Genomic DNA, 24,495 nt, shown 5'->3' on the forward strand with positions numbered 1-24,495 from the left:
TGGGTCAAACTAAACAAGGCTTCAATTTCTTTTCACACCACAAACGAGCAATGAGAAGAACCGCAGTGAATGTTAAAAATATGGACAGTGACAGCAGCTTTCTCTTCTGATTCTTCACTCCCGCCAGGCAAAACAAACCACCTGTTAGGAGCTGGGAAAGGGGACACAAAAAATAAATAAAATCAATGCGAATTACTTAGTAATCCCATCAGCTGGAGGGTTTCATTTAATGCAGGGCAAGGTGGAAATTGTGAGCAGCAGGAAGACACTGGTCATCACAGATTTCTCACACTAACTCCTGTTTCTGGACAGTTCGAGGGAGCTCAAGCCCATTTAAAAAAAAATAGCTTCAATGTATAGATTTCAACATATTACCCACAAATGAAATCCCCTCTCTAGTGTTTTTTCCCATCACGTTTTGTTGAGAAACTCAACTTGATACATTCCTTCCTCTCCTACCCTTTCTTCTCCCTTTATTGTGTGACATCATTAGTCAAATGCATTACAATTCAAACAATATAATTCCAGAAAATTCCAGCTGTTTGTTTTTGCACAGCTGCACCGACAGAAGGCAATGGCAGTGATGTCATCCTCCCCAGAATGCATTACACAAAAGCAGCAACAATGACAACCGTGCTCCTTTAACGGTGAATAAAATGGTGTATTTGGAACTCCAGCATTCAGCTGCATGTGGTTCATAACAACTGGAAATGTATGACTGAGCTACAGAAATAGCTTCTTTAATTTGGTTGTCAAATCACTTCAACACCAGGACTTGAGCACATAATCTAGGCCATCATTCCAGTGCAGTGCAGTGCAGCACAGCGCTGTATTATCTGAATTGCCTTCCGTCAAGTGAGCTCAATCGAGGTTCCAACTGCCTGGTCAGATGGACATTAAAGATCCCATGGCAGTACTTTAAGGACAGCAGGGAGTTTACATCAGTGTAGCCAACATTACTCCCTTAAATATATACAACCATAAAATAGTGCTCATGCATCTCATTGCAGTTTGTGGGACGTTGCTGATGCAGATAGCATTCTTACCTACACATGAATCACTACTCCAAAAGCAATTCTTTGTATGAAACACTTATGGGGTGTTTCAATGATGCGATAAGCTGCTATACAAAGGCAAGTATTTCTTTTACTTTCTAAAATTCATGAAAAAAATAGCAGTTCTACAACTTATAAATTCCACACTATCTCTCCTATGAAGATTTATCTATACCATTTTATTGGCTGTATTTGCTATCATATTGATCGTTATGTACCACACTGCTCAACTGCACAGTTCCTGATCACCCAGAGCAACAGAGCCATCTGCTGAAATTCTGGAATCACTGCACAGCATAGCACAGAGCAAGAATAGGCAAATGCAATCCTGTGGAACTGAAACAAAGACAAGAAGGTCCCACATTTGATCCCTGGTCTGTTCGATACCAGCCAGAGCAATATCTGGCATACCACAATTGCCTGGTCACTTCTGGGCTAGAGAGGAAGGAGGGAAATCAGCCAGGGTTCACTCTCCTGATTTCCACTGAGTGACCCTTACTAGAAGGTATGGGTGTGGACATCAGGTGAGAACAGGATTGGGCTCGGCTGTGATGCTTTTCAAACTGAAATGCTGAAACTTAATGTCTAACATTACAAATGGTCACTTGGATGAGGTGCTGAAGAATGGACAGTGCCTGTAGAACTATTCTCCAGCAGAAGTCAGCATTTACAAGACACGAAGAAAGGAAAGGCAAATTGAAGAAAATTGACCAAAAATTAGTAATATTCATTATCTTTGCTTCTAGCACACCGACAATCAGTACACAACTCTAATGTGCTACATTTGGCCTCAGTGGTCCTGGGCTAAAGAGGAAAGCTAAGAATCCCCCTCAGAAAGGCTATCCAGCGATCCCCTGCTGGAAAGTACATACCCGTGTACACCAGGTGAGAACAGAATTGGATACGGTGGGGATAATGCCTGACAGGTGAAAAATCTTCCAACATTGTCTAGGCTCGCACATTAAGAATGGCCACCTATGGACGTATGCTCCAACAACAGGTAGCACATTGAGGTGACAGGAAAAGGGGAGAAAACTGGCAAAAGTAAACTTCTAATAAGGGTTACCAACAGCAAGACTTATTTTAAAAAATGTCACCAACGATAAGATTTACTACGTTAAGAAGGGATTACTAATGGCAAGACTCCCTTCTTAAATGGAGCTCTGTAACCTGTGGGCTAGCTAATCATGTCATTAATTACATACCAGTGCACAGGTACCGCCCTGCTATCGAGAATAGTCTGGGCTGTGCTCCAACTGAAGCGTACAAACTGTGGATACCCAAAAACAGGGTCTACATTGTTCTCCAGCCAGTCCTTTGTTTTAGGGTCTGTAAGAAAAAAAAATATAAAAAAACAATTAATTCCTCAATACCACTCTCAAAAACACAGCAAGTCCTCACTAGAGCTCTCCGATGTAAATCCCCATTATTGATCGATGCAGCATCTGTTTCTGACGCTGGCCTTACTCCATTTGCCCCAAGTTTAATGTTTAAATTTGTCAGATGGCCCATCACGTTATTTGGACAGTTGCATACCCTGGGAGGTGGGGGGGTGGAGAGGAACATTTTATAAGGTAACCATCAACAGAACTAATTTTGTAAACCACAAGATCAAATTTCCAGATAGTTTACATCAAGAAAACCCAGCAATTAAACTCACGACAGTTGCTGCATGTTGGATTTGAATAAATTAATCCTTTGTTCTTAAACTGCAGTTTAAAGACGATCATTTAAGCTTTCTGAAAATCCTGTAAACTTTGAATAGGGGGTAGTAAATCCTAGGTGGAACTTCTCTTTGCATCAATATTTGAAATTCAAGGGATTTTTAAAAGCAAAAGATCCCATTTTCCACTTTATTCAATTTCTTCCCATAGCTTAAGGCTAAGATCATCAATTCTGATGTGTTGGAGAATTCCGGACACAAGCCCAAATCCCATTACTCTGTGGCGCCACTGCAATATGCTGTACAGCTTTTCAATATGACTCAAGGTTGAGCAATAGACACACATAGTTGTAGACACAGGGAAAAAGAGCAATAAAGCAAAAAGTGATGTATGCCTCCCTCATTAACAGAGCAATACTTTTAATTCAATGTGCACTCTACTCAAAATTTCTCTCATGCTCAGCACCAAAGACAACACCTATAAGCTAGTCAACGTTCATGAAGAACTGGAGTATGACTTTATAAACACGATATCTGACAATGTATACTATCCAGCGGTGAACAAGACCCTTGCGTTCTGGAACTGAAAAAAGCCCTCTTGTGCTCTCCTAGTCTCCTGTGAGACTCAGGATATAGACTACAAATTAAGTTTACATGAAAAATGAAAAGTAGACAACAGTAACAAGCCAATATAGCTTAATTTAGAATATTTTATCTACACCACCTCAGGCAAAAATCTAACACACACTAGGCTAACTGCCTTAATACTAAACTTGGACCACTAACATAAACTTGTACCCGAGGTTTTATCTACCCACCATAAGGTCTCTATGAGCCAGCTGCACAGAAGCTGCAGTACACTGGTACAAGAAGTGTCAGCTTGGCTCAACTGGCAACACTCATCTCTGAGTCAGAAGGTTGTGGGCTCATGTCCCACTATGGGTGTGAACACAATCTCGGCTGACACTTCAGTGCAATACTGAAGGAATGTTGCATCGTTGGAGGTGCCGTCTTTCAGATGAGCCATTAAACCAAGGACCCATTTGCCTGTTCAAATGGATGCAAAAGATCCCATGGTGCTATTCATACAAGAGTTGGGACTCTACCAGTGTTTGGGCCAACATTTCTCCCTTCACCAACACCACCAAAAACAAATTTTCTGGTCATCGATTCATTTGGTGTTTGCGGGAACTTGCTGTGCATTGCCATGTTTGCCTACATGACAACAATGACTGCACTTTAAAAGTAAATCATTATTTGCAAGGTGCTTTGGGCAGCCTGCGGACATGATACAGTGCCATATAAATGCAATCTCTTACTTCTAATGAGCTGGGAGCGTGCTGCCTGGAACCCATCAAGACTCAAACCTGAGATACAGGAAATCAAGAAGTTCCCATTGGTGAATAAATCATTAAACTAAAGTGATAGTTTCCTGAATTTCTGATACTAGATCTCAACCCGTTTGTACATGTTATCAATACTTCTCCATAAACAGATTGATTTCAGAACAAAGCAAGCAGTCTATGGCATTTTGCATAGCAGACAGCAATGTGTATACTCTCTAACATGTTGAAAAGAAGTTGGCAGAGAGGCAGCAATTAAGAAATTCTCTCCCAGCAAGATCCAGAGCAAACTTTCTAAATCTTCCTGCTAGCAAGACACCAATCACCTCCCACTACCCCTGTACAGTACCAACCCAAGCGGCCCTCCACCTTCCGCTTATTCTTACCATTGGGGTATCCTGAACCATAATCCAGGTTTACGTCTCCTAGATCTTCTACAAACTTCCATGATTGAACTGCATGGTCTCTTGCAACCTGAAGTGGAGACACAATTTAGAGGGCAGGATGATCTTGACTCATCAACTCCTTCATGACTGCAGTTTATTACAATCAAAAATATAACAAGAATGTTTGCACCATTTAATAAGGACAATTAACAGCAAACCACAGCATTTTTTCAGTCATGTGAATGAATTATGTCTAAATTCCATTTCTCTCCTGAATATTTCAATATTGTGTACAGTTCTGGTCACCCTATTATAGAAAGGATATTATTAAACTAGAAAGAGTGCAGAAAAGATTTACTAGGATGCTACCGGGACTTGATGGTTTGACTTACAGGGAGAGGTTAGACAGACTGGGACTTTTTTCCCTGGAGAGTAGGAGGTTAAGGGGTGATCTTATACAAGTCTATAAAATAATGAGGGGCATAGATAAGGTAGATAGTCAAAATCTTTTCCCAAAGGTAGGGGAGTCTATAACGAGGGGACATAGATTTAAGGTGAGAGGGGAAGAGATACAAAAGGGTCCAGAGGGGCAATTTTTTCACTCAAAGGGTGGTGAGTGTCTGGAACGAGCTGCCAGAGGCAGTAGTAGAGGCGGGTACAATTTTGTCTTTTAAAAAGCATTTGGACAGTTACATGGGTAAGATGGGTATAGAGGGATATGGGCCAAGTGCAGGCAATTGGGACTAGCTTAGTGGTATAAACTGGGCGACATGGACATGTTGGGCCGAAGGGCCTGTTTCCATGTTGTAAACTTCTATGATTCTATGAATATTTTTAAACTCACTCAGATTGAATTCTTTTGTGAAATTATAGTACTCTAAACTTCACTCTTCCAAATTTGTTTGAGTGAAAAATATTGAATGCCCAAAAGAAGTTTTATTAGGTGTCATAAACTGCAAAGATCAAGCATTAAATTTAAACATTTTTTTTAAATTTGGACCTAGAGTTGGACTCATTACTGCCACCATATGGTCACAGTTTTCAAGCCAAGCCTTTTCCATGCAACAGGAAGGTGCAATATGTTACACTACAAACCTAAGCCAAGCTAATTATGGGGATCAGCTTTCAGGGAGAGAGGGTATTTTTAAAATTAAAACTAACTCACCATTAGCACTTTTGTATATAGTGTAGTTTGGTTATCAGAACACATTTTGCAGTAGTTCATATAACTGATATGTTTGACCAGTTATTACTGATTGTTGCATTTCAAGTACCTGAATAATGCCATTTGTTGGAATAGTCAATCATTGCAACTCCCAAGCACAGACCCAGACCTGCTAATCAGTCTGATGAAAAGCAGAAAGCTCCACTTGTTATATCTATAAATTTGTTAGTCAAGCAATTCATTTAAAGAGGTACTGTTCAACAAAAGTGGATCTGTCATTAACAACCTAGTTTTTCTTTCAAAAGCTTCATATTAATTTCAAGTTAAGTAACACTCTGCCTATTCCACGCACCATTTTGCACGTGGGCAAGTCCAGTTCAGCACAGCTGCCCACAATCTGGCCGGGCTGCTTAAAGAAGTGAGTCACAATGGGCTGACTGGCATTTACCACTCCAGCTAACAGGGAGGTGGGAGCAGCTGGATTAGGGTGCATTACTGTAATTATCCAAAAATATTTTTTCCCCAAGTTGCCCTACATGGGAATAAGTGCACAATATATACAGGTTTTTTTTAAACTTAAAAGAAAAACTTTTCTGGAGTTCATACATAAAAGTATGCTGAAATACAAAAATCAATTTACTTGGAGGGGGGAAAAAATGACCAATTTAAGATGGTGTGAAGATGGGGTTGCCCAGAGACTTAGCATAGTGTTGTACCAACATGCTGAATGCACAGCACAAGTTGCCCCCCAAATGCCCCACAAGGAGATTTCTTGATTTCAGCTGGGATGTCAGGGCTTCAAATTTTTTTATTCATTCTCAGGATATGGGCGTCGTGGCATTTACTGCCCATCCCTAGTTGCCCTTGAGAAGGTGGTGGGCCTTCTTCTTGAACCACTGCAGTCTGTATGGTGAAGGTCTTCCTACAATGCTGTTAGATTGGAAGTTCCAGGATAGTACCTGACTTGAAGGGAAACTTGGAGGTGTTGGTGGTCCCATGCCCCTGCTACCCCTGTCCTTCTAGGTGGTGGTGGTGGTGGTCGCAGGTTTAGGAGGTGCTACCAAAGGAATTTCAGTTAAGTAGGCAAGGCAAACGCACGCCGCTGTCAAGTGGATCCTAGTGGTCAGCTCGAGAGCAGGCATATCAGAGGCCCTGACCTCAATCAGGAAACATGAATGAGTCGCACTGCACACCTCCTCCTCAGGCCAATGGTGAGTTGCACGGTTAGTAGAATGGTATGGAATGTCTGTGTGCAACTGGAAGAGAAAATATAACACACTCCTAACACCCAGCACTCACTTTGGCACAGATACTGGCTGCACTGACTATTGGGAACAAGGAATCAGCCTTGGGTCTAACGGTGACCTCCAGCCCCGGGAAACGCTCCTTCAGCTTTGCCTCGTACTTCTCAGCAGGTCCAACAGTGTCTACGTAAACCTAAGGATAAGCAGAGGTTTGTCTATCAATGCAATAATATAAATATCAAGATTAGTTATTGTCTACATACTTAATAGGAATGCTAACTTTGGAATTAGTGTGTGAGTTCAGCGAGGCAGAAAGATTCAACTACTAGTGGGACTGTGATTGTGCTTTGAAACTCCAGAAGTAGTTGCTTAAAAAATACATTTTGAAAACACGCAACTCAGTCAAGATTGGGAATGCATTGTGTAAGGAAATACAGATGTGAAACTCTGTGTGGATAGCTAAATTGCTTTACAGCGAATGAAAGTGACTTAAACAACAATTTCACAGCAGCCAGAAATGAGTGCTACATTAATGGATTTCAAGTAAGAACAACGGGGTTAATTTATTATTGGCATACACGGCAAAACAATGATCCAATTCCAGCCATTAATGAAAACTCTCCAGGCTAATCATCCACATTGGTTCACAGATGGATAAATTCTTCACACTACAGCCCAAGGGACATACGCTGACCCAGGTGTGTGCAAGAAGTGGACAGTGGAAACTAGCCCAGGCTCTAATATAAAAAGCCAGAGGGTTAATAACTTGATCGGCTCATGGACATTGGTCAAACTGTTCTCAGAGCAGCCACCATAATCAATGTTGTATTGAGTCAGGCTTGCGTAAGATACCGTGCACATGGTAAAGAAGTTTTTTTAAAAAACAAACGTTAAAAAAAAAATCTCGCAGTTGAAATAAAATAAGAGCAATGTTGCCAAGGTAAAACACCAAGATATTTTGCCAAATTTATACAGAGGTGAGCATTTATCCATTTAGAGACTTGAAGCATCACTGCATACTCAATCTTGTCGAAATGCAGTTTTGTAATAACCCAAGATAAAAAAAACACTAAAGCCACACTGATTGAGCTTAAACCTTAGATATTGCCTCAACACCAGAAATACATGCTCACAGCAGCCAATTTCAGAACAGGATATTGCAAGAAATGAGTCAACAGCGTCTGCCCAAAACTCCTCATTGATGCATCAGCACTCTGCAGATAGCTTCTGACCTATCTTGACAGTAATAATGATGATCAGGTTATCAAGTCATCGCTATCTTTGACATCTACTATAGTTAATCATTCTTGTGAGCAAATAGGATTTTCTTTGCTAAAGATTTCTTGTGTCCGCCATCTAAGTTGTACTCAATGTACTACCTTCTCAATCCCCGTGTCTTTAGTGACCTCACCTAACTCTTTTATTACTACTTCGCATCCAATTTTTACTCTGAAGTGCTTTGGGTTGCTTTAGAATGGTAAATGCAAGTGTTTAAATGTGTGTTTCTGATTGGTGAGCAAAAATAGAAAATAACCACTACAGAAAACAACCCAATCACGTAAATAGCAAAAAATCTACCCAATCTCATTCCAGGAAAAAAATTCTCCCACCCCACTATACAGCCCTAAAATGAATGTCATCACATAAAATTCACAAACTTAACCATAAACTTGGCTCAAAGAAGTTTTCCCTCCTCTTTATATGCAACACATCACACCCTTCCAGGCTTCTGAGCATCCTGGACTCAAAGTATTGCCTTTCTCATACCGAACATGAAGAATAAAATAATTGTATAAATTCACGATGTATGTAGTATTAAATTAATTTGCAGAATGTACTCTATCTGCCTTCGTTTTTGCATTGAGTGTTATAATAACTCTGCAAGATGCATCAGAACTATATGTGCATTATCTAAAGTAATGTACAAGGATAAACAATAGCTCAATTGGCCAGTCACTAAACTGAACAATAAACCTACTTGTACAATGCTTGTAAATCACAATGGCTTATCAACAGTTGCCAGTTAGAGTTTTAGAAAAAAAATCTAAGTGACTAGACAAAAATCAGGTCATTTACAAGACAATTAATTTCATTTTCTGCTGGTAACTTTTTTTTTTATTGGACTTTACAGGTATTTAAACAAATGACCTCCCCAATGAGTAAATCCAGCATCGCGATCCCAAGAGCAGCAACAGGTCAGAGAAAGACCACGGCATCGCGAGGAATGGCTACACCTGAAGCTCATTGAAGAGAAGGCAGCATTTATAGGAGATTTGAGCAGCAAGAGTTAACATTTTATGGAGAGAAAATTGTAGAAGAGGACCAGTAGGATCATTATTAGTGGTGGAAAAGAGAGTTCTGTACAGGCACTCACAAACAGAAACACTCCTTCAGCTGAGTACGTGCCAAACATTTCTGCTACTCACCTCTTTCACTCGGACACCACTGTCCAATGTGTATTGGATGAGTCCGATGGCAGCATCGTGAGACAATGCATTCAGGTTGTATTTGGTTCTGTTTTGGGAGCAAGGAAAGAGTAAACATGGTCAGCAACTGGTAGTTTCAACCTCAGAGCAGGCTCAACATGTGGCAGAATTTTGCCTTCTTTTGTAATTGCAGAAAGAGAAAACTTCCAAACGATGCCCATTGCATTAATCTTGCCACAGCAAATAAAGCAAGTTTTCAATTTTTTTTTTCAAATAAACAATATGACCATCAAAACTTTAAAAACTGAATGGCTCTAAGCTACTGTGCTCTATGGGATTACCCCTATTGGAAACCTGTGGAAACTTTTCATATTGATGGACTCTTTAGAGGACCCAATTAGAGGTGAACGATTCTTTCAAAAAGGTAGTGGGCAGTTTCAAATGACACAGGCTGTTAGTACTGCATACTGAAAGTGCACTCTGCTTTCCTTTTAGATTGCAAAGTGAATAAACTTCCATTTCCTTTTTTTCACATTTACTGCTGATATTGATCTGGTGTTGATTTTTAATTCACGGGAATGTTGCACAGATTTCCACTGCCTCAATTATAACTAGGCATAGGAAAAGAATGTGTAGCTCCAATGCACTGCGCCACCTAGGACATGAAATCGCACCCACAGATGCCTATGCAGCAACAGTGCGCAGACTCAACTATGGGAAGCTGTTAAACACCAAAGAGAGAAAAGGAGAATAAGAAAATCAGAGGGCACATACACTCCAAGATGAAGTGATTTTTGCATAATACCTATGCAAGTTGACACATACCTACAGCGTGGCTCTGCCCAGCTTAGATCAGTTCCATCTGGGCTGAAACCATTTGAAAGAGGTGCTTTCACACTTGCTGCTGGGCACCAGCTGCAGTGTAACTGCAACTAGTGCAAAACCAACATTTTAAGCTATAAAAGCTCACGCTTTCTGCTGAGCTAGGCTTCTAATGACAGAAAAGAACCAACAATCCCATCAGCTCTTTTCTAATATTAAAGATGTCACCAGTAGTTGGAGGCCAGTAAACAGAGCTCTGCTCTCCTTGATTAATGATCAGTACAAGTGGACAATACCACGGCATGCTGTCCACTTGCATTGCTCCATAAAAACGTGGTTGGCATCATTGCAGCTGCAGTAGTATTAATGTACCATAAAGTTCCTGATGAGTTGCAGAGAGGCTGCCAGATTCAGATGATTATTTATTAGTCTCCCACTTGGTATGAAAGCTAGGATTTAAGATTATGCATCAGTAATTGACACCTAATCAATTGACACTTGATCATACAGGCACACCAAGGGAAAGTGGAGATTATTAAATGGCCATCTGAATCTGGCTCCATTGAAACCCAGCTGAAGGACAACAACTCTTAAGATGCGAGGCAAACCCTTGTAGCAAAACTGCCACATGGTTGAAAAAGATGAATTATGGCAGAATCCCAATTAATCATTTATAATTCTAGGCTGTTGGCAAGAGAACCTGTCATGACATATTTAATGTCACACTCTGGAGGGGGTGGAAGGTACCTTCAGTGGCAAGTTTTGCTTTGGGAGAACTTTCATAAAATAGCCTCAGTACCAGTCTACAGGGGCAACTGGCACCATCAGCCCATTGCACAAAGTCAACTGCCTTCATCTTATGAATGGAAAACATAGAAACATAGAAAATAGGAGCAAGAGTAGGCCATTCGGCCCTGCTCCGCCATTCAAAATCATGGCTGATTGTCTGACTCAGTACCCTGTTCCCGCTTTTTCCCCATATCCCTTGATCCCTTTAGCATTAATAGAATTAATAGAATGTATCTCTTCCATTAGCCTACTATGCTGAGAAGTACCTTTGTTGCATACTAGTTGAGATTACATTGGGTGAAAGGACCTGCAGGGCCCAGCCAATAAAATCTTTTGCTTCATCTAGTTTAGCAAACAGTTTCTCTCTCTCTTTCTCCGTTAGTGTCTTGGAGTCTGTAAGAGAGAACAGAAAGGGAAATTAAATTAAATTAAATTAACCCACTGACATCTGCATTAAGTCTGACAGCTAGAATATACTGGTCATGGGGTATGGGCCAAAAGAAAATTGAAACCAACTACAACATAGCTTGGTGGCACATAGACCATCAGCATGCTAAACGCTGGGAAAACACAGGGCATGCTTGCAATTCCCACACAATGTTGTGCTATTGGCTGGGTCACTTGCGGGAGGCATTTCCCAAGAGGGTAAGGGGAACTGGAGTGACCACTTTCATTTTTTTTTAAGATCTGTGAAACCAAGATGAAGGCTTAAAGTGGAGGACACCACAAAGGTTGAAAAGACAAGATGAGATTAATCAGAAAGTTGCGATCAGGTGGCATCTAGCCTGGGTTTTAAAAGCCTGAAAGATTGTATAAGAAAGGGAAAAATGAGGTGCTGGGAAAGAATAAATTATAGAGTAGGAGATGGTGTGACAAAGCTTGATTTTAACACAGCAAGAGCACACAAAGGCAGATATATGCATCCTAGCAGGTACAACAACCCCAACAGACACTTCACCTTATCTCAAAAGGTCCGGTTTATTCCTCTAGTTTAGGACCGAAAAATTAATTTGGGAAAGTTAAAAGGTCCCATGAGTTTGATTCCTACTCCATTCCCAATCTAAACCACAACGAGCAAGGAGCAAGCAAGATTATGACATTGTTCTGTGGGAGGGAAAGATGATCAGAATGGAGAGTTACACCTGGGAGTACCCAGCACCTCCTGCCAGTTCGCTAAAGGAGCCATTTGGAAACAGCCCTCACGCCACTTTTTGGTAAGAAAAGCTTGAAGGTCACATGGACCTGAAGATATGGATAACTTAAGAGGGGCAAAATTAAAAACAAAATAGTGAGTGACTCTTAAAACTTTTTTTTTCCATCCCTGGCACATGTTTAACATTTTGCAGACAAGATAGTAGGGAACAGTGCTGTTGCTAAATAATTTCTGTAAACAGCGATTTATCACTGATACCGAACACATACATTTGATATAAAGTTCACAATAGAGACTGTAGATTAGTTGCAGGCATCTTCAGAACTTCTTTGAATAATCAGGAGCACCATTACAAAGAGCTGCAGCATCCTGGAGCCAGGGGTGAGCAGTGGAGTCTCGATTATTGGTACCAAGGCACCATGACATAAAGCAGAGATCTAACTGTTCATATCGCTGAATAATTGCTTGTTTGTCATTTCCACATTTGGGTTTTGGCACCATTCGGCAGTTTGACTGTATTATCAGTAGCATTTTGACTTTTTAAAAAAATGTTTTGACTTCCATACCTGCGACCTTGAGCTCCTCAAGCTGCTGTTGCTTAGAAAGTGGGCAAAAACAGGTTCCATACACCATTGGCCCTGAAAACACAGGAAAACAACAAGAGTTAGGCACAACAGTCTTGACACTGCACACAGGTGAAGAAGTCAGTGCGTGTGGTTCAAGACAGACAGGGGACATATGAATGACTACACTGGGGTGCATGACATGGCACTGAGGAATTCAAATGACAATTGTCATCTGGGAGAGTAAAGCTCGAGTGACTTCTGCACATGAATGAACCAAGGTTCTAGAAACACGAGACAGAACTGGAAGCTTAACGTTATTACTGATCTGTTGTTTTAAGAATCACACACAATAGAAATTTTTAGTAAAGATATTTAAATTTCTTACTCCATCTTGTATGCAGTCACTGGGGAAGGCAGTTTGTAATAAGCCTTTACTAAGAAGCTACCCGTCTATAGAAGCATAGCAAAGTAAGCGCCCGCTGTTGCTGGAATGCATCGGCCAGTTTTAAAAGGTAGTTGGTCTGGAAGACCAGTGTTTATTTTGACTCCAGTTCAACCCAGAGATTTCCTTGTACTCATCTCTGTCTCGGGTACATTTGTACTACAAACCACATGCAGTTAAATTATTCTAAACCCTTCGAATTGCCACATCAAGTTTTAAAGGAACTATATTTCTCATACGGAACCGTCACAGAATTGCAAACATTGAGTTTCTACTAATAACAAATAATATTTTTGAGTGGGGCAATGGTAAAGCTCCCTCTTTTAAAATCATTTCCTACCGTTTCTATAATTAGCCCCCCCCCCCCACATTATGTAACATCACAGAGTGTGGTGTGCCACCCACTGCCAGGCCTTTGCTGTATTGCTCTGAAAGCGATGGCTGGATGTGCAGCAGCACACTGGGAATGACTTTCCTCCCTCCCGGTACGAATCATAGAGCACAGGAGGCCATTTGACCCATTGTGCCCATGCCCGCTCTTTGAAAGAGCTACCCAATTGGTCCCACACCCCTGCTCTTTCCCCAAAGCCCTGAAAATGTTTCCTTTTCAAGTATATATCCAATTCCCTTTCAAAAATTACTATTGAATCTGCTTCCACCACCCTTTCAGGCAGTGCATTCCAGATCATAACAACTCACTGTATAAAAACATCTCATCTCCCCTCTGGTTCTTTTGCCAATTATCTTAAATCTGTGTCCTCTGGTTACTGACCCTTGTAAGATTCTCAAAATTCACAGATCCCCCAAAATTCGGAGAAAAACCCTAAGGAAAAGGCCTTTGGACTCTTTTCTAACCATTTCAGGGTGATGAAAAATTGGGCCTAACAGAGGGTGATTCAAGGTCAAAAACCAAGATTTGGTATTTTTTTAAAAATGCATGTTTGGGCTTGTAAAAAAAAAGGCTGCAACAGGAATTGGGATCAACCTCTGTAATAGACAGAGGTTGATCCCAATTGTTGTTCTGTGATTTTCAAATGCGAAGGATTCGAAAATTTCATTTCCACACCATTCACCTGAGGAAGGAGGAAGCCTCCGAAAGCTTGTGGAATTTAAAATAAATTTGTTGGACTATAACTTGGTGTTGTAAAATTGTTTACAATTGTCAACCCCAGTCCATCACCGGCATCTCCACATCATGTAATAGACGGTTTGAGTATTGGAGTTAATCAAACTGTCTGGGGAACTGTGTGACCTCACTCAGCCCCTGCCAGACATTTACATTCAGACAATAGACCCACGGAAGAGCAGTCCCCACCCAAATTATAGGACCCATCCAAAACATGCATAAAACAAATCAAATCACCCCACTCCATAGAAATCTCAGGCCCAGTCAGGAAACTCGAAACCTGAGCACAATGACTTCAATCAAGCAAGAGCTTAACAACTCTTGAAACCATCCTGAAACCACTTCACACATTTGATAAACAAGTTAATCTTAACGAGCCAGCCAAAATCTTACAATAAACCGGGTCAGATTTGGCGCGCAGATAAGGAGGCTTCAATTAGTATAATTGAAGGCTCATTTTCTCAAGAGTTCAGTTTCAAACAGGAGCTCGACAGCTCGGGAGACAACAATTCAACAAGGCGAGGGGACGACAGAAAGGAATTCTACAGAGAAGGTCAGCAGCTCTAGAAGCAGGCCGACACACAGGAAGGAACCAGAGCAACAGCCCCAGTGACCATCGGACACCTCGTGGCAACAAGGGCCTTACGAAACAACCAACCGAATATTACCACCAACCAACCGGGTAATATTGGGCCACCGCGACCAAAGAAAACCAACTCGGGAGAAAACCGAAGATCCGCAAAATTTCCACTCTACAATCTATTTCTGACTTACCTCTGGGTGAATTACTGTCAAGGATTTGTTTGGTGAGCATTATCTCTGGCCCTTTAGAGTCCAATTTAGCTAGTACAGTGGGATTGGGAGGGGTGAGGTATCTTTCTACTGTAATTTCCCTCGTGTGTACCGAAGTGTTCCCCATTTTATTAGAGTGTTAAGATTGTTGTGTTGTATTTTCTCTCTTGAATAAAGGTCAAAATTTCTTGCACCAAAACCAGTTGTCTGCTGCACTTTGTCACAACCCCCAAATAAGTCCAAGGTCTAGAACCCAGGGAGTGGGAGCGATTCGGACCGCTCAGAAGTCAGAGGCGAAGCTGACACACACCACCACCCCCTACACCCTCCTGCCAGTGGAAACAGTTTCTCCTTATTTACTCCATGAAAATCCTTCATAAGACATGAATCTAGATTTTCCAATCAGCTTTATTCTGTTTAAAATGAATGGTGTGGAGATGCCGGTGATGGACTGGGGTTGACAATTGTAAACAATTTTACAACACCAAGTTATAGTCCAGCAATTTTATTTTAAATTCACAAGCTTTCGGAGGCTTCCTCAGGTGAATGTTGTTAGAACGTTCACCTGAGGAAGGAACGTTCACCTAACAACGTTCACCTGAGGAAGGAACGTTCACCTAACAACGTTCACTTGAGGAAGGAGGAAGCCTCCGAAAGCTTGTGAATTTAAAATAAAATTGCTGGACTATAACTTGGTGTTGTAAAATTGTTTAAAATGAATGGGTTAGCCCGGACATTAAAATAACACCAACGAATGACTCTATGCTATAGTTGGTGTTAGGTGCTCCCGACAATACCATGACTGAGATCAAGAGCTCAGTGGCATTTCTAACCATCCTGATGCAATGCAGTGAGTTTTTAAAAATTTACAGTGAGACTATCTTTTTCTTCTATAAAAAGGATGAGCACAAATAGCACTGTCCTTAGACCTTCCCTCCCTCTTCAACAATCTTTCTTGTTGATTTTTTGCTTATACAGGACATCATTTGCAGCATTGACCTGGAGCAGTTAATGTGCCTGGATGATGGGGGACCTGAACATCTGCAGTAAAACAATCAACTTCAGAGAGCATTCATCATTTTATCCCTCTCTTGCACTGCCTAACTCAGTGAACGCACCAGTCAACAGTGGCATTAGAACTTTCTGTTTAAAAATCAGTGGAAACTTTCAAAAAGGGCCCAATGTTTTTATTGCTAGTGTTAATTATCACTAGCCTCTTGTCTGTGTATTTTCATTTGGCAGTACAGAAACTACTAGCTGCAAAAAAAGACAAATATTCTCACTGCATCAGCAGAGCGCAAATCGGTAACAATCTTTTCAATGTTGTTAGCAACCATCAGCTTCCTACCACAATGATTCACTCCAAAAGTCAGCTGTCCTTATGGTCTGAGTAATGCTGCCAATTTAGCTGTCTATTTTTGCCAGTAGTTGGTAAATTTGGAGAGCTTCCTCCTCTCTGCTACATTCTGAATCCTATACTTACTCGATGAATTTTGAACAGGTCAAAAACTAGTTTGGCAACTTTCCAATGTATTTTTAAATATTGTATTCATCAGGCATTGGTCCTAAATAATAAAGTGCTTTTACTGAATGCCACACGCTTCCATTAAAAGGTCTCTTCCATTTTCGTGTACAACAGAGATTAGACCCAACAAACCTTTAACATCAAAATAAAACTCATTGTGCAGCCTGCCAGTACATGAAGATCATGAAATGAGAAGTAGCAACTTGCATAGTGTAATTTCTACTAAAACAATTTTTTGTGCCAAGTACATAAACAGAAAAAAGTCACTGTAAAACCCTGGTAAGAATCTTCTTGTGAGCAAATTTGGTACAATCCACTTTTTAAGACATCCCAATCTACTTTGATGCAGTTTATCCACTAATCCAAACCTTATTCAACAAAATGGGAGTGGATCTTATTAGGATTCCATCAAACAAACATGTGACTTTTCACATGCTTAAATGCTGACTTTGTAAAATATATTTTGAGTACAACTGAAGTTATTTTCTACAAAAGCTAAGAGGTTTAAACAATCAAATCATCAAGCAAAAAGCATCAAATGTCTATTTAGAAGTCAGAAACCTCTTTGCAAAAAGAAATTCCAGTGACATTGTACTCTTACCCAGTGGATGAAGGTATGGCTGACAAACCTCATTCGGTTCTTGGAAAATGCTATTTATTTTAAGGGGTGGGAGCAGGGAAGGAGTTTTTTGTCCTAATCAAGGCAAGACACATCAGCACTAGGGAAAGAAACATATTGTCAGCATCAAGCACTCCCAGGACATGTATATCCAGCTACACAGCAAAACTCCCTCTACTATTAGGGATGAGCAATAAATGCTGGCCTTGCCAGCGACACCCACATCCCACAAATGAATTTTAAAAAACTCTGCCCATCAATACATCTTACCCCTCAACCCTACAACACCAGACATCTCTATTTCCCAGCTAATTAATCTATAGTCTCTCTGAGATTGCTAATTTAGTGTCAATCCATGTTGCATTACATGAAGTTTTGTGCCACTAGAAACTGGATTGAGAATGATTCTAAAACTATGCTTTAGAGGCTTACTGTGAATTATACATTAGTAAACACGAGCAGCAAGCGTCCGGTACTCTTAGTCGTACTGCCACTGACGGTTACCATTAACATTTAATTTAGTCGGTTTCATACAAAATACAGCATTACGGTAAACAATGTGTAAGTGTACGTCTAACAAAAAAGGGTGCCATTCAGTAATATGTGGAGGATTGTGGTTGGTTCAGAAACTAAGATAAATTGGAAAGTATAGACACAGGATACCATTAGGTGAATGAATCGCATAACACTGGCCTATCAACTTTCCACATTCAGCAGGAGTCTCATTCAAGAGATTGTAATCTATCCAGTGTACACACTGTGCCAGTAAATCCTGGAATTTCTCTAGTAGGAGAGAAAGAGAAAGTAAAAGGATGCAATGGAAGCAGGGCTATCCCAGCATTCCTAGCAATTACAAAAGCCCTCTATTAAAACAAAGAGGATGTAGAGTTTTAAAGGAGGGTCTTCACTGTTGCTATGGATGCTGGGATAGCTTCATCTCCATGAGAAATCCCTGGAATTCCCACAGCCAGCCAGACTGTGAAAAAAATAAATGCAGGAAAAGCATCAGAGCAGAGAAGAATACAGTAAATGCCACTTAGCTATCCCTTTAAGCTCATAGGCACAGCTTGCTACTTTTAACCATGTTTATGTTTCTAGTGCAAAACAAATGACACAGGGATGTAGCCTGCAACTAATAATTTCACAACATGTCTTCAATCCTGACTGCCAGAACAAAACAGTGAATATTCCTTCAAATAAAGAAATAAGGTTTGATCAAATTTTATTTGAGAATACTCAAGACTAAATTTTTATTTTTTTGGAGGGACCAACATCACAACAGGTTACTTTTATATTTACAAAAAGGGTTTTATTGAATCAGGAGAGTTCACACATTTTTTTGGGTTACGGTATATTACAGGTTAGTTTGGCTCAGTGTCCCCATCTCTAAGTAAGAACACTGAGGGTCCAAGCCTCAGTCCACAATTTGGGCACATAATCTAAACTAACACTTCGGGGCAGCACTGAGTGAGTGCTACATTGTCTTTCAGATGAGGTTAAATCAAGATTACTTAGGCAGATGTAATAGATCCCGGGGTAACCTTCGAAGAAAAGCAGTTCTCCTGATGTCCTGGCCAATTTTTCCCTCAATCAAAACCAGCTAAATCAAATTAACTGGTCATTCATCTCATTTACTGTACTGTGCATAAATGCCTGCACAACAGTAATTAATTGGACATGAAGCTCTTTGGAATATTCTGATGATGCAATAAAGCACTATATAAATGCAACTTCTTTCTTGCTTTATATTGCATAGTACTTGTAGTTGCACATAGAGCACCGTGCACAGTTCAGTACCTTTGGCTGGCACTTCATATTCATGGTTAAGAAGGGCAGGATCTTTTCCATGGTACAAGTGGGCTTTGGAGAGGCGAGGAGGATGTCAGAGGAAGAAGGTTCAATAAACAAGGAAGGAGCTCGGCACAGCTGAACTGGGCAGTCGGAGGCTGCAGCCTCTTTGGAACATCTGACAGTCCATTCAGCAAAGTGAGGACAGTATGGGTGGAGAGTTTGGGGCGAAGGGTGCAGGGCCGAAAAGGGGGAGGGGGGAGGGGGGGAGGGGGGGAGGGGGGAGGGGGGGAGGGGGGGGAGGGGGGGAGGGGGGGAGGGGGGGGGGCGAAGGTTGCAGGGCCGAAAAGGGGGGGGGGGGCGAAGGGTGCAGGGCCGAAAAGGGGGGGGGGGCGAAGGGTGCAGGGCCGAAAAGGGGGGGGGGGCGAAGGGTGCAGGGCCGAAAAGGGGGGGGGGCGAAGGGTGCAGGGCCGAAAAGGGGGGGGGGGGGCGAAGGGTGCAGGGCCGAAAAGGGGGGGGGGGCGAAGGGTGCAGGGCCGAAAAGGGGGGGGGGGGGGGGGGGGGGGGGGCGAAGGGTGCAGGGCCGAAAAGGGGGGGGGGGGGGGGCGAAGGGTGCAGAGCCGAAAAAGGGGGGGGGGGGGGGGGGGGGGGGGCGAAGGGTGCAGGGCCGAAAAGGGGGGGGGGGCGAAGGGTGCAGGGCCGAAAAGGGGGGGGGGGGGCGAAGGGTGCAGAGCCGAAAAGGGGGGGGGGGGGGCGAAGGGTGCAGAGCCGAAAAGGGGGGGGGGGCGAAGGGTGCAGAGCCGAAAAAGGGGGGGGGGGGGGGGCGAAGGGTGCAGAGCCGAAAAGGGGGGGGGGGGGCGAAGGGTGCAGGGCCGAAAAGGGGGGGGGGGGGCGAAGGGTGCAGGGCCGAAAAGGGGGGGGGGGCGAAGGGTGCAGGGCCGAAAAGGGGGAGGGGGAGGCGAAGGGTGCAGGGCCGAAAAGGGGGGGGGGCGAAGGGTGCAGGGCCGAAAAGGGGGGGGGGCGAAGGGTGCAGGACCGAAAAGGGGGGGGGGGGGGGGAGAGGCAGAGGGTGCAGGGCCAGAAAGGGGGGGGGGGGGGCAGAGGGTGCAGGGCCGGAAGGGGGGGGGGGGGGCAGAGGGTGCAGGGTTTGGACAGGGGGAGGGGTGGGACAGGGGGGGTGGGTTGGAATGATTACCCTGTAAGCACGGCCTTATTCGGGCCCAATACCTCCTGTCCCTAAGCATGCTTCCCCGGGCCCTGCCGTTACTCACCCAACACAGGCCCCCTGCCCGCCTCGTCGATGCCCAGGCTGCACTCCTCGCTCCGACAGGCGGCGGGAATGGCCGACACCAGCCGGCAGCTGCCGCTATTGTCCTTCTCAAACTCACTCAGATCCATCGCTTCACTGTATAAATTTACTGTGTTTTAAAGTAAATAAAATATAATTCACGTAAAAAATAAACGATCCTTCAACAAATACTGGGATTTAAATATTTAAATCACCGAAGCCCAACGGCCAGACAATCTCTCCCGCGCTCAACCGTGACCTGCCCTCTGACCTTTGACCATACCCTGAAGGCCAGACAACACAATATATTTTTTTAGTTCATGGATCAGAATAAGTTCCATACTGAAATTTTACAACAGGTTTTATTTATTTTAAATTAAAGGTTGATGTTTGTGATCAACTGGGATCCAGTGTGCGTTGCTGCGCATGTGCTAGTTACGCAATGCCTTCTGGGCGTTGTAGTTTTCAGACCACATGGCCAGTTTTCCACATTTTGAGCAGGATGATGGCTGTGGGTTTCTACTTATGTACATTTCTACATGCACATACAACGTAACATCCTCCGCCATTTCCGCCACCTCCAGCGCGATCCCACCACCAAACAAATCTTCTCCTCCCCTCCCCTTTCAGCATTCCGAAGGGACCGCTCCCTCCGCCACACCCTGGTCCACTCTTCCATCACCCCCAACACTCGCTCTCCTCCGCACGGCACTTCCCCGTGCGAACGCAGGAGATGCAACACCTGCCCGTTCACCTCCTCCCCTCTCGCCGTCCAGGGCCCCAAACACTCCTTCCAGGTGAAACAGCGATAACTTGTACTTCTTTCAATTTAATATACTGTAGTCGCTGCTGACAGTGCGGTCTCCTCTACATTGGGGGGACCAAACGCAGATTGGGTAAACACTGAACACCTCCACTCAGTCCACAAGCACGACCCTGACCTGTCGGTCGCTTACTATTTTAATTCCCCGTCCCACTTCTACTCTGACCTCTCTGTCCTTGGCCTCTTACATTGTTCTAATCAAGATTTAAAATCACGAAGAGTCTGGACAGAGTAGATAGAGAGAAACTGTTCCCATTGGCGGAGGGGTCAAGAACCAGAGGACAGAGATTTAAGGTGATTGGCAAAAGAAGCAAAGGCGACACGAGAAAAAGCTTTTTTACACAGCGAGAGGCTGTGATTTGGAATGCACTGCCTGAGGGGGTGGTGGAGGCAGATTCAATCGTGGCCTTCAAAAGGGAATTGGATAAGTACTTGAAGGGAAAAAATTTGCAGGGCTACAGGGATAGGTCGGGGAGTGGGACTAGCTGGATTGTTCTTGCATAGAGCTGGCGCGGACTCGATGGGCCGAATGGCCTTCTTCCGTGCTGTAACCGTTCTATGATTCTATGATTCTATAAGGAATTAGCTCACCAGTATTAGCATAGTACTGAGCTCACTGAGCGTCAGAGTACTAATGAATTATTCCACCTGAAATATTAGCCCAGATTTCTCTTTCAAATGCTGATTGACCTGCTCTGCATTTCCGTTTCTACATCAGATTTCCAGCATTTGATTTATTTTTATCTCTACAATAAGATCATTTACCTCACAAGTTACCATGGAAACAACACGTCTGCTTGTTCAGGTGGATGTTAAAGCCTCCACACTGTTCAAAGAAGAGCAGGAAGTTCTCCGAGTGACCTGGCCAACAATTTTCCTTAACCAGTACCACCAGAGAACTGATTAACTGTTCTAACCCACATCAAGTCCCGCTCATCCATCACCCCTGTGTTCACTGATCTACTTTCCCTCCCGGTCCCTGAATGCCTCAGATTTAAAATTCTCATGCTTGCGTTCAATGGCCTCGCCTCTCCCAACCTCTGTAACCTCCTCCAGCCCTACAACCCTCCGAGATCTCTGCGCTCCTCCAATTCTGGCCTCGTGCATCCCCGATTTCCTTCGGCTCACCATTGGTGGCTGTGCCTTCAGCTGTCTTGGCCCTGAGCTCTGGAGTTCCCTCCCTAAATCTCTCCTCTTTTAAGTTGCTCCTTAAAACCTACCTCTTTGACCAAGCTTCTGGTCACCTGTCCTTCTTTGGCTCTCTGTCAATGTTTTGTCGGATTACGCTCCTGGGATGTTTTACTATGTTAAAGGCGCTATATAAATGCAAGTTGTTGTTGCTGTAGGACGTTGCTAGCACAAAATGGCTGCCACATTTGCCTACATAATGTAACAGATTCAGAGGTGACACCAATTGGTAATCAATGTCTCATTTATTAATAGTCAAAACAAACATGTAAAGTTATCAAATATTTAGACAACAAAGGCCGAAATAATATTACCCCATTTGATCTCTGGGCAGAGGTCATAATTAAGTTGGCGACATGGTTGTTCCGAGTTTTTCGACTGTGGGATAGTCTTCTGACAGTCAGGCGTTCCTCTGACTGCGGTGTCGTCTTCAGACTGCTGGTGGTCTTCGCTGATTCCTCTGCCCTGAGCCCAAAAGACATTGGGTTTTTTTTGTCCACCCTAGCAGGAAATTTTCACCATATGTGGAACAACACTCACAAGACCCTTATAGATCGATGAAGTTGTTTCTGGAAGAATTCCAGACGGTCAGCTTGTTTCAACATTACTTACTTAACCACAAGACCCTTTTCAAGGTAGCCTTGTCTAACTATCTAGCCATGGTCCTGGTCTTATTGCTTTCTTTGGATTAATGTTCCGCTTTTTTTTGGGTCCTTGTTCCTCTTTTATTACATAGCTGCCATTTCTAGCAAGGAGGGTGACACGGGTCAGTCACTAGTGAAAGGTTAACAGTTTACAATTCAGCAAAATAAGCCGCGGACTCAGGAAAATATGCAGCACAGCCTGCAGAGCATGATGGTTAGTGGCTTTAAGAAGAAGATGTCAATTTTTCCCTATTTCCAATATTCTTACAATAATGTCACTGCGCTCCAAAATTAATTCATCATGCAAAGTGCTTTGAGACTTTTCAATGTGGTAAGACACTTATGGCCTTCAATTTCCCCGGACTTTCCGCAACTGCGCCACTGTAACTTCATCGGAATTGCGGCGGAAACCCCGTTTATGTGAGTAAACAGGGTAAATGGGGTTTTCACTGCAATTCCAATGAAGTTACAGCGGCAATCGGTCCGAGGAAATTCAGGGCCTATATTATTTTTTAAATTTGAGATCGTAGAGCGCCATCAACTGGGGATTCATCGTCAAACTGCTCTTTAATTTGACCAAAGACTGCACATTTAACGGGGCAACACTGGTTTTGGGGAATCTTTAACGCAGCCTTTCAACTGTGTTTATCAACATGTGACACGGTGATAGATTAGAGAAAGTGCATTGCATTGCTTGCATGTGGCACCGCTGATCTCAACTGTGAAAAGGGCCATTATCTGAGAATTGCATCAAATAAACTGCTCATCAAGATAAGCTGCCTGAAAGATAAACCAGAAGAATTCAACAATGTGATGTTGAGCACAATTGCAATTCCAACACCAATTCCAGCATATCTGGTCCTCCGGTGTTACCTGCCATTTTAAGAAATAGTTATAATGAAAGTTTCAGCCTTGGCTCAGTGGGTTGCACTCTTGCCTCTGATGTCAGAAGATCTTGAGTCTTGAGGACATAATCTAGGCTGATACTTCAGTGCAGTACTGAGGGAGTGCTGCACTGTTGGAGGTGCAGTCTTTTGGATGAGATGTTAAACTGAGGCCCTGTCAAATACATAACAGGCTCTCAATAATACTCAGTACGGTGCTCAGTACTGCACCCTGTACTCTAGAATCGTAGAATGGTTACAGCACAAAAGGAGGCCATTCGGCCCGTCGAGTTCGTGCCGGACTCTAACTGAGATCTTATTAAGGATGTATATAGGCTCATTGTTACCTCTTGGCTTTTATATTACATCTCTTGTGATACAACCAAGAATTCCATTACCTTTTTTACAACCTTATCAACCTGAGGTGCTGCCTTGAATGTCCTACAAACCTGTATCCCCAAAACCCTCTTCTCTTCTACAGCACTGAGTCTACTTCCATTCAGAGTTTAAATACTACTCTTATTTTGTTTCACCAAAATGCAACACCTCACACTTATTAACATCAAATTACATCTGTCACTTTTTAGACAATTTAGAGAATTGTTTCTGTGCTGTAAACTTCTATGGTTCAATTGTGAAACAGAAATAAATAAAGCCAGTGGAAAAATAGTTTTGCAGATTGGCTTAAATCTCCAATTTACTAAAAAAAATATATAGAATTTACAGCACAGAAATAGGCCATTCGGCCCACCTGGTCCATACTG

General features: G+C 42.8%; 1 protein-coding gene across 5 annotated transcripts in view; it reads right to left on the bottom strand.

Moving 5' to 3' along the window:
- Window positions 1-24,495, bottom strand: part of rnaseh2a (ribonuclease H2, subunit A) — a 29,174-nt gene that overhangs the window by 4,357 nt on the left and 322 nt on the right. Inside the window, exons 1-7 of one of the 5 annotated variants that reach the window (XM_067973031.1) lie at window positions 20,176-20,454; window positions 12,613-12,684; window positions 11,160-11,286; window positions 9,283-9,370; window positions 6,912-7,049; window positions 4,448-4,535; window positions 2,261-2,384 (exon numbers count right to left, since the gene is read on the bottom strand). In XM_067973031.1, coding sequence (XP_067829132.1) covers window positions 2,261-2,384; window positions 4,448-4,535; window positions 6,912-7,049; window positions 9,283-9,370; window positions 11,160-11,286; window positions 12,613-12,684; window positions 20,176-20,302 — 764 coding nt within the window. In that variant the 5' untranslated portion in view covers window positions 20,303-20,454. Of the gene's footprint in view, window positions 1-2,259; window positions 2,385-4,447; window positions 4,536-6,911; window positions 7,050-9,282; window positions 9,371-11,159; window positions 11,287-12,612; window positions 12,685-17,098; window positions 17,122-20,175; window positions 20,455-24,495 lie in introns of those variants that run through there. The other 4 variants (XM_067973032.1, XM_067973035.1, XM_067973034.1 and 1 more) reach the window with 4 other exon arrangements.

This window comes from Heptranchias perlo, chromosome 37 (genome assembly GCF_035084215.1).
Source record: "Heptranchias perlo isolate sHepPer1 chromosome 37, sHepPer1.hap1, whole genome shotgun sequence".
NCBI classification, from domain to species: domain Eukaryota; kingdom Metazoa; phylum Chordata; class Chondrichthyes; order Hexanchiformes; family Hexanchidae; genus Heptranchias; species Heptranchias perlo.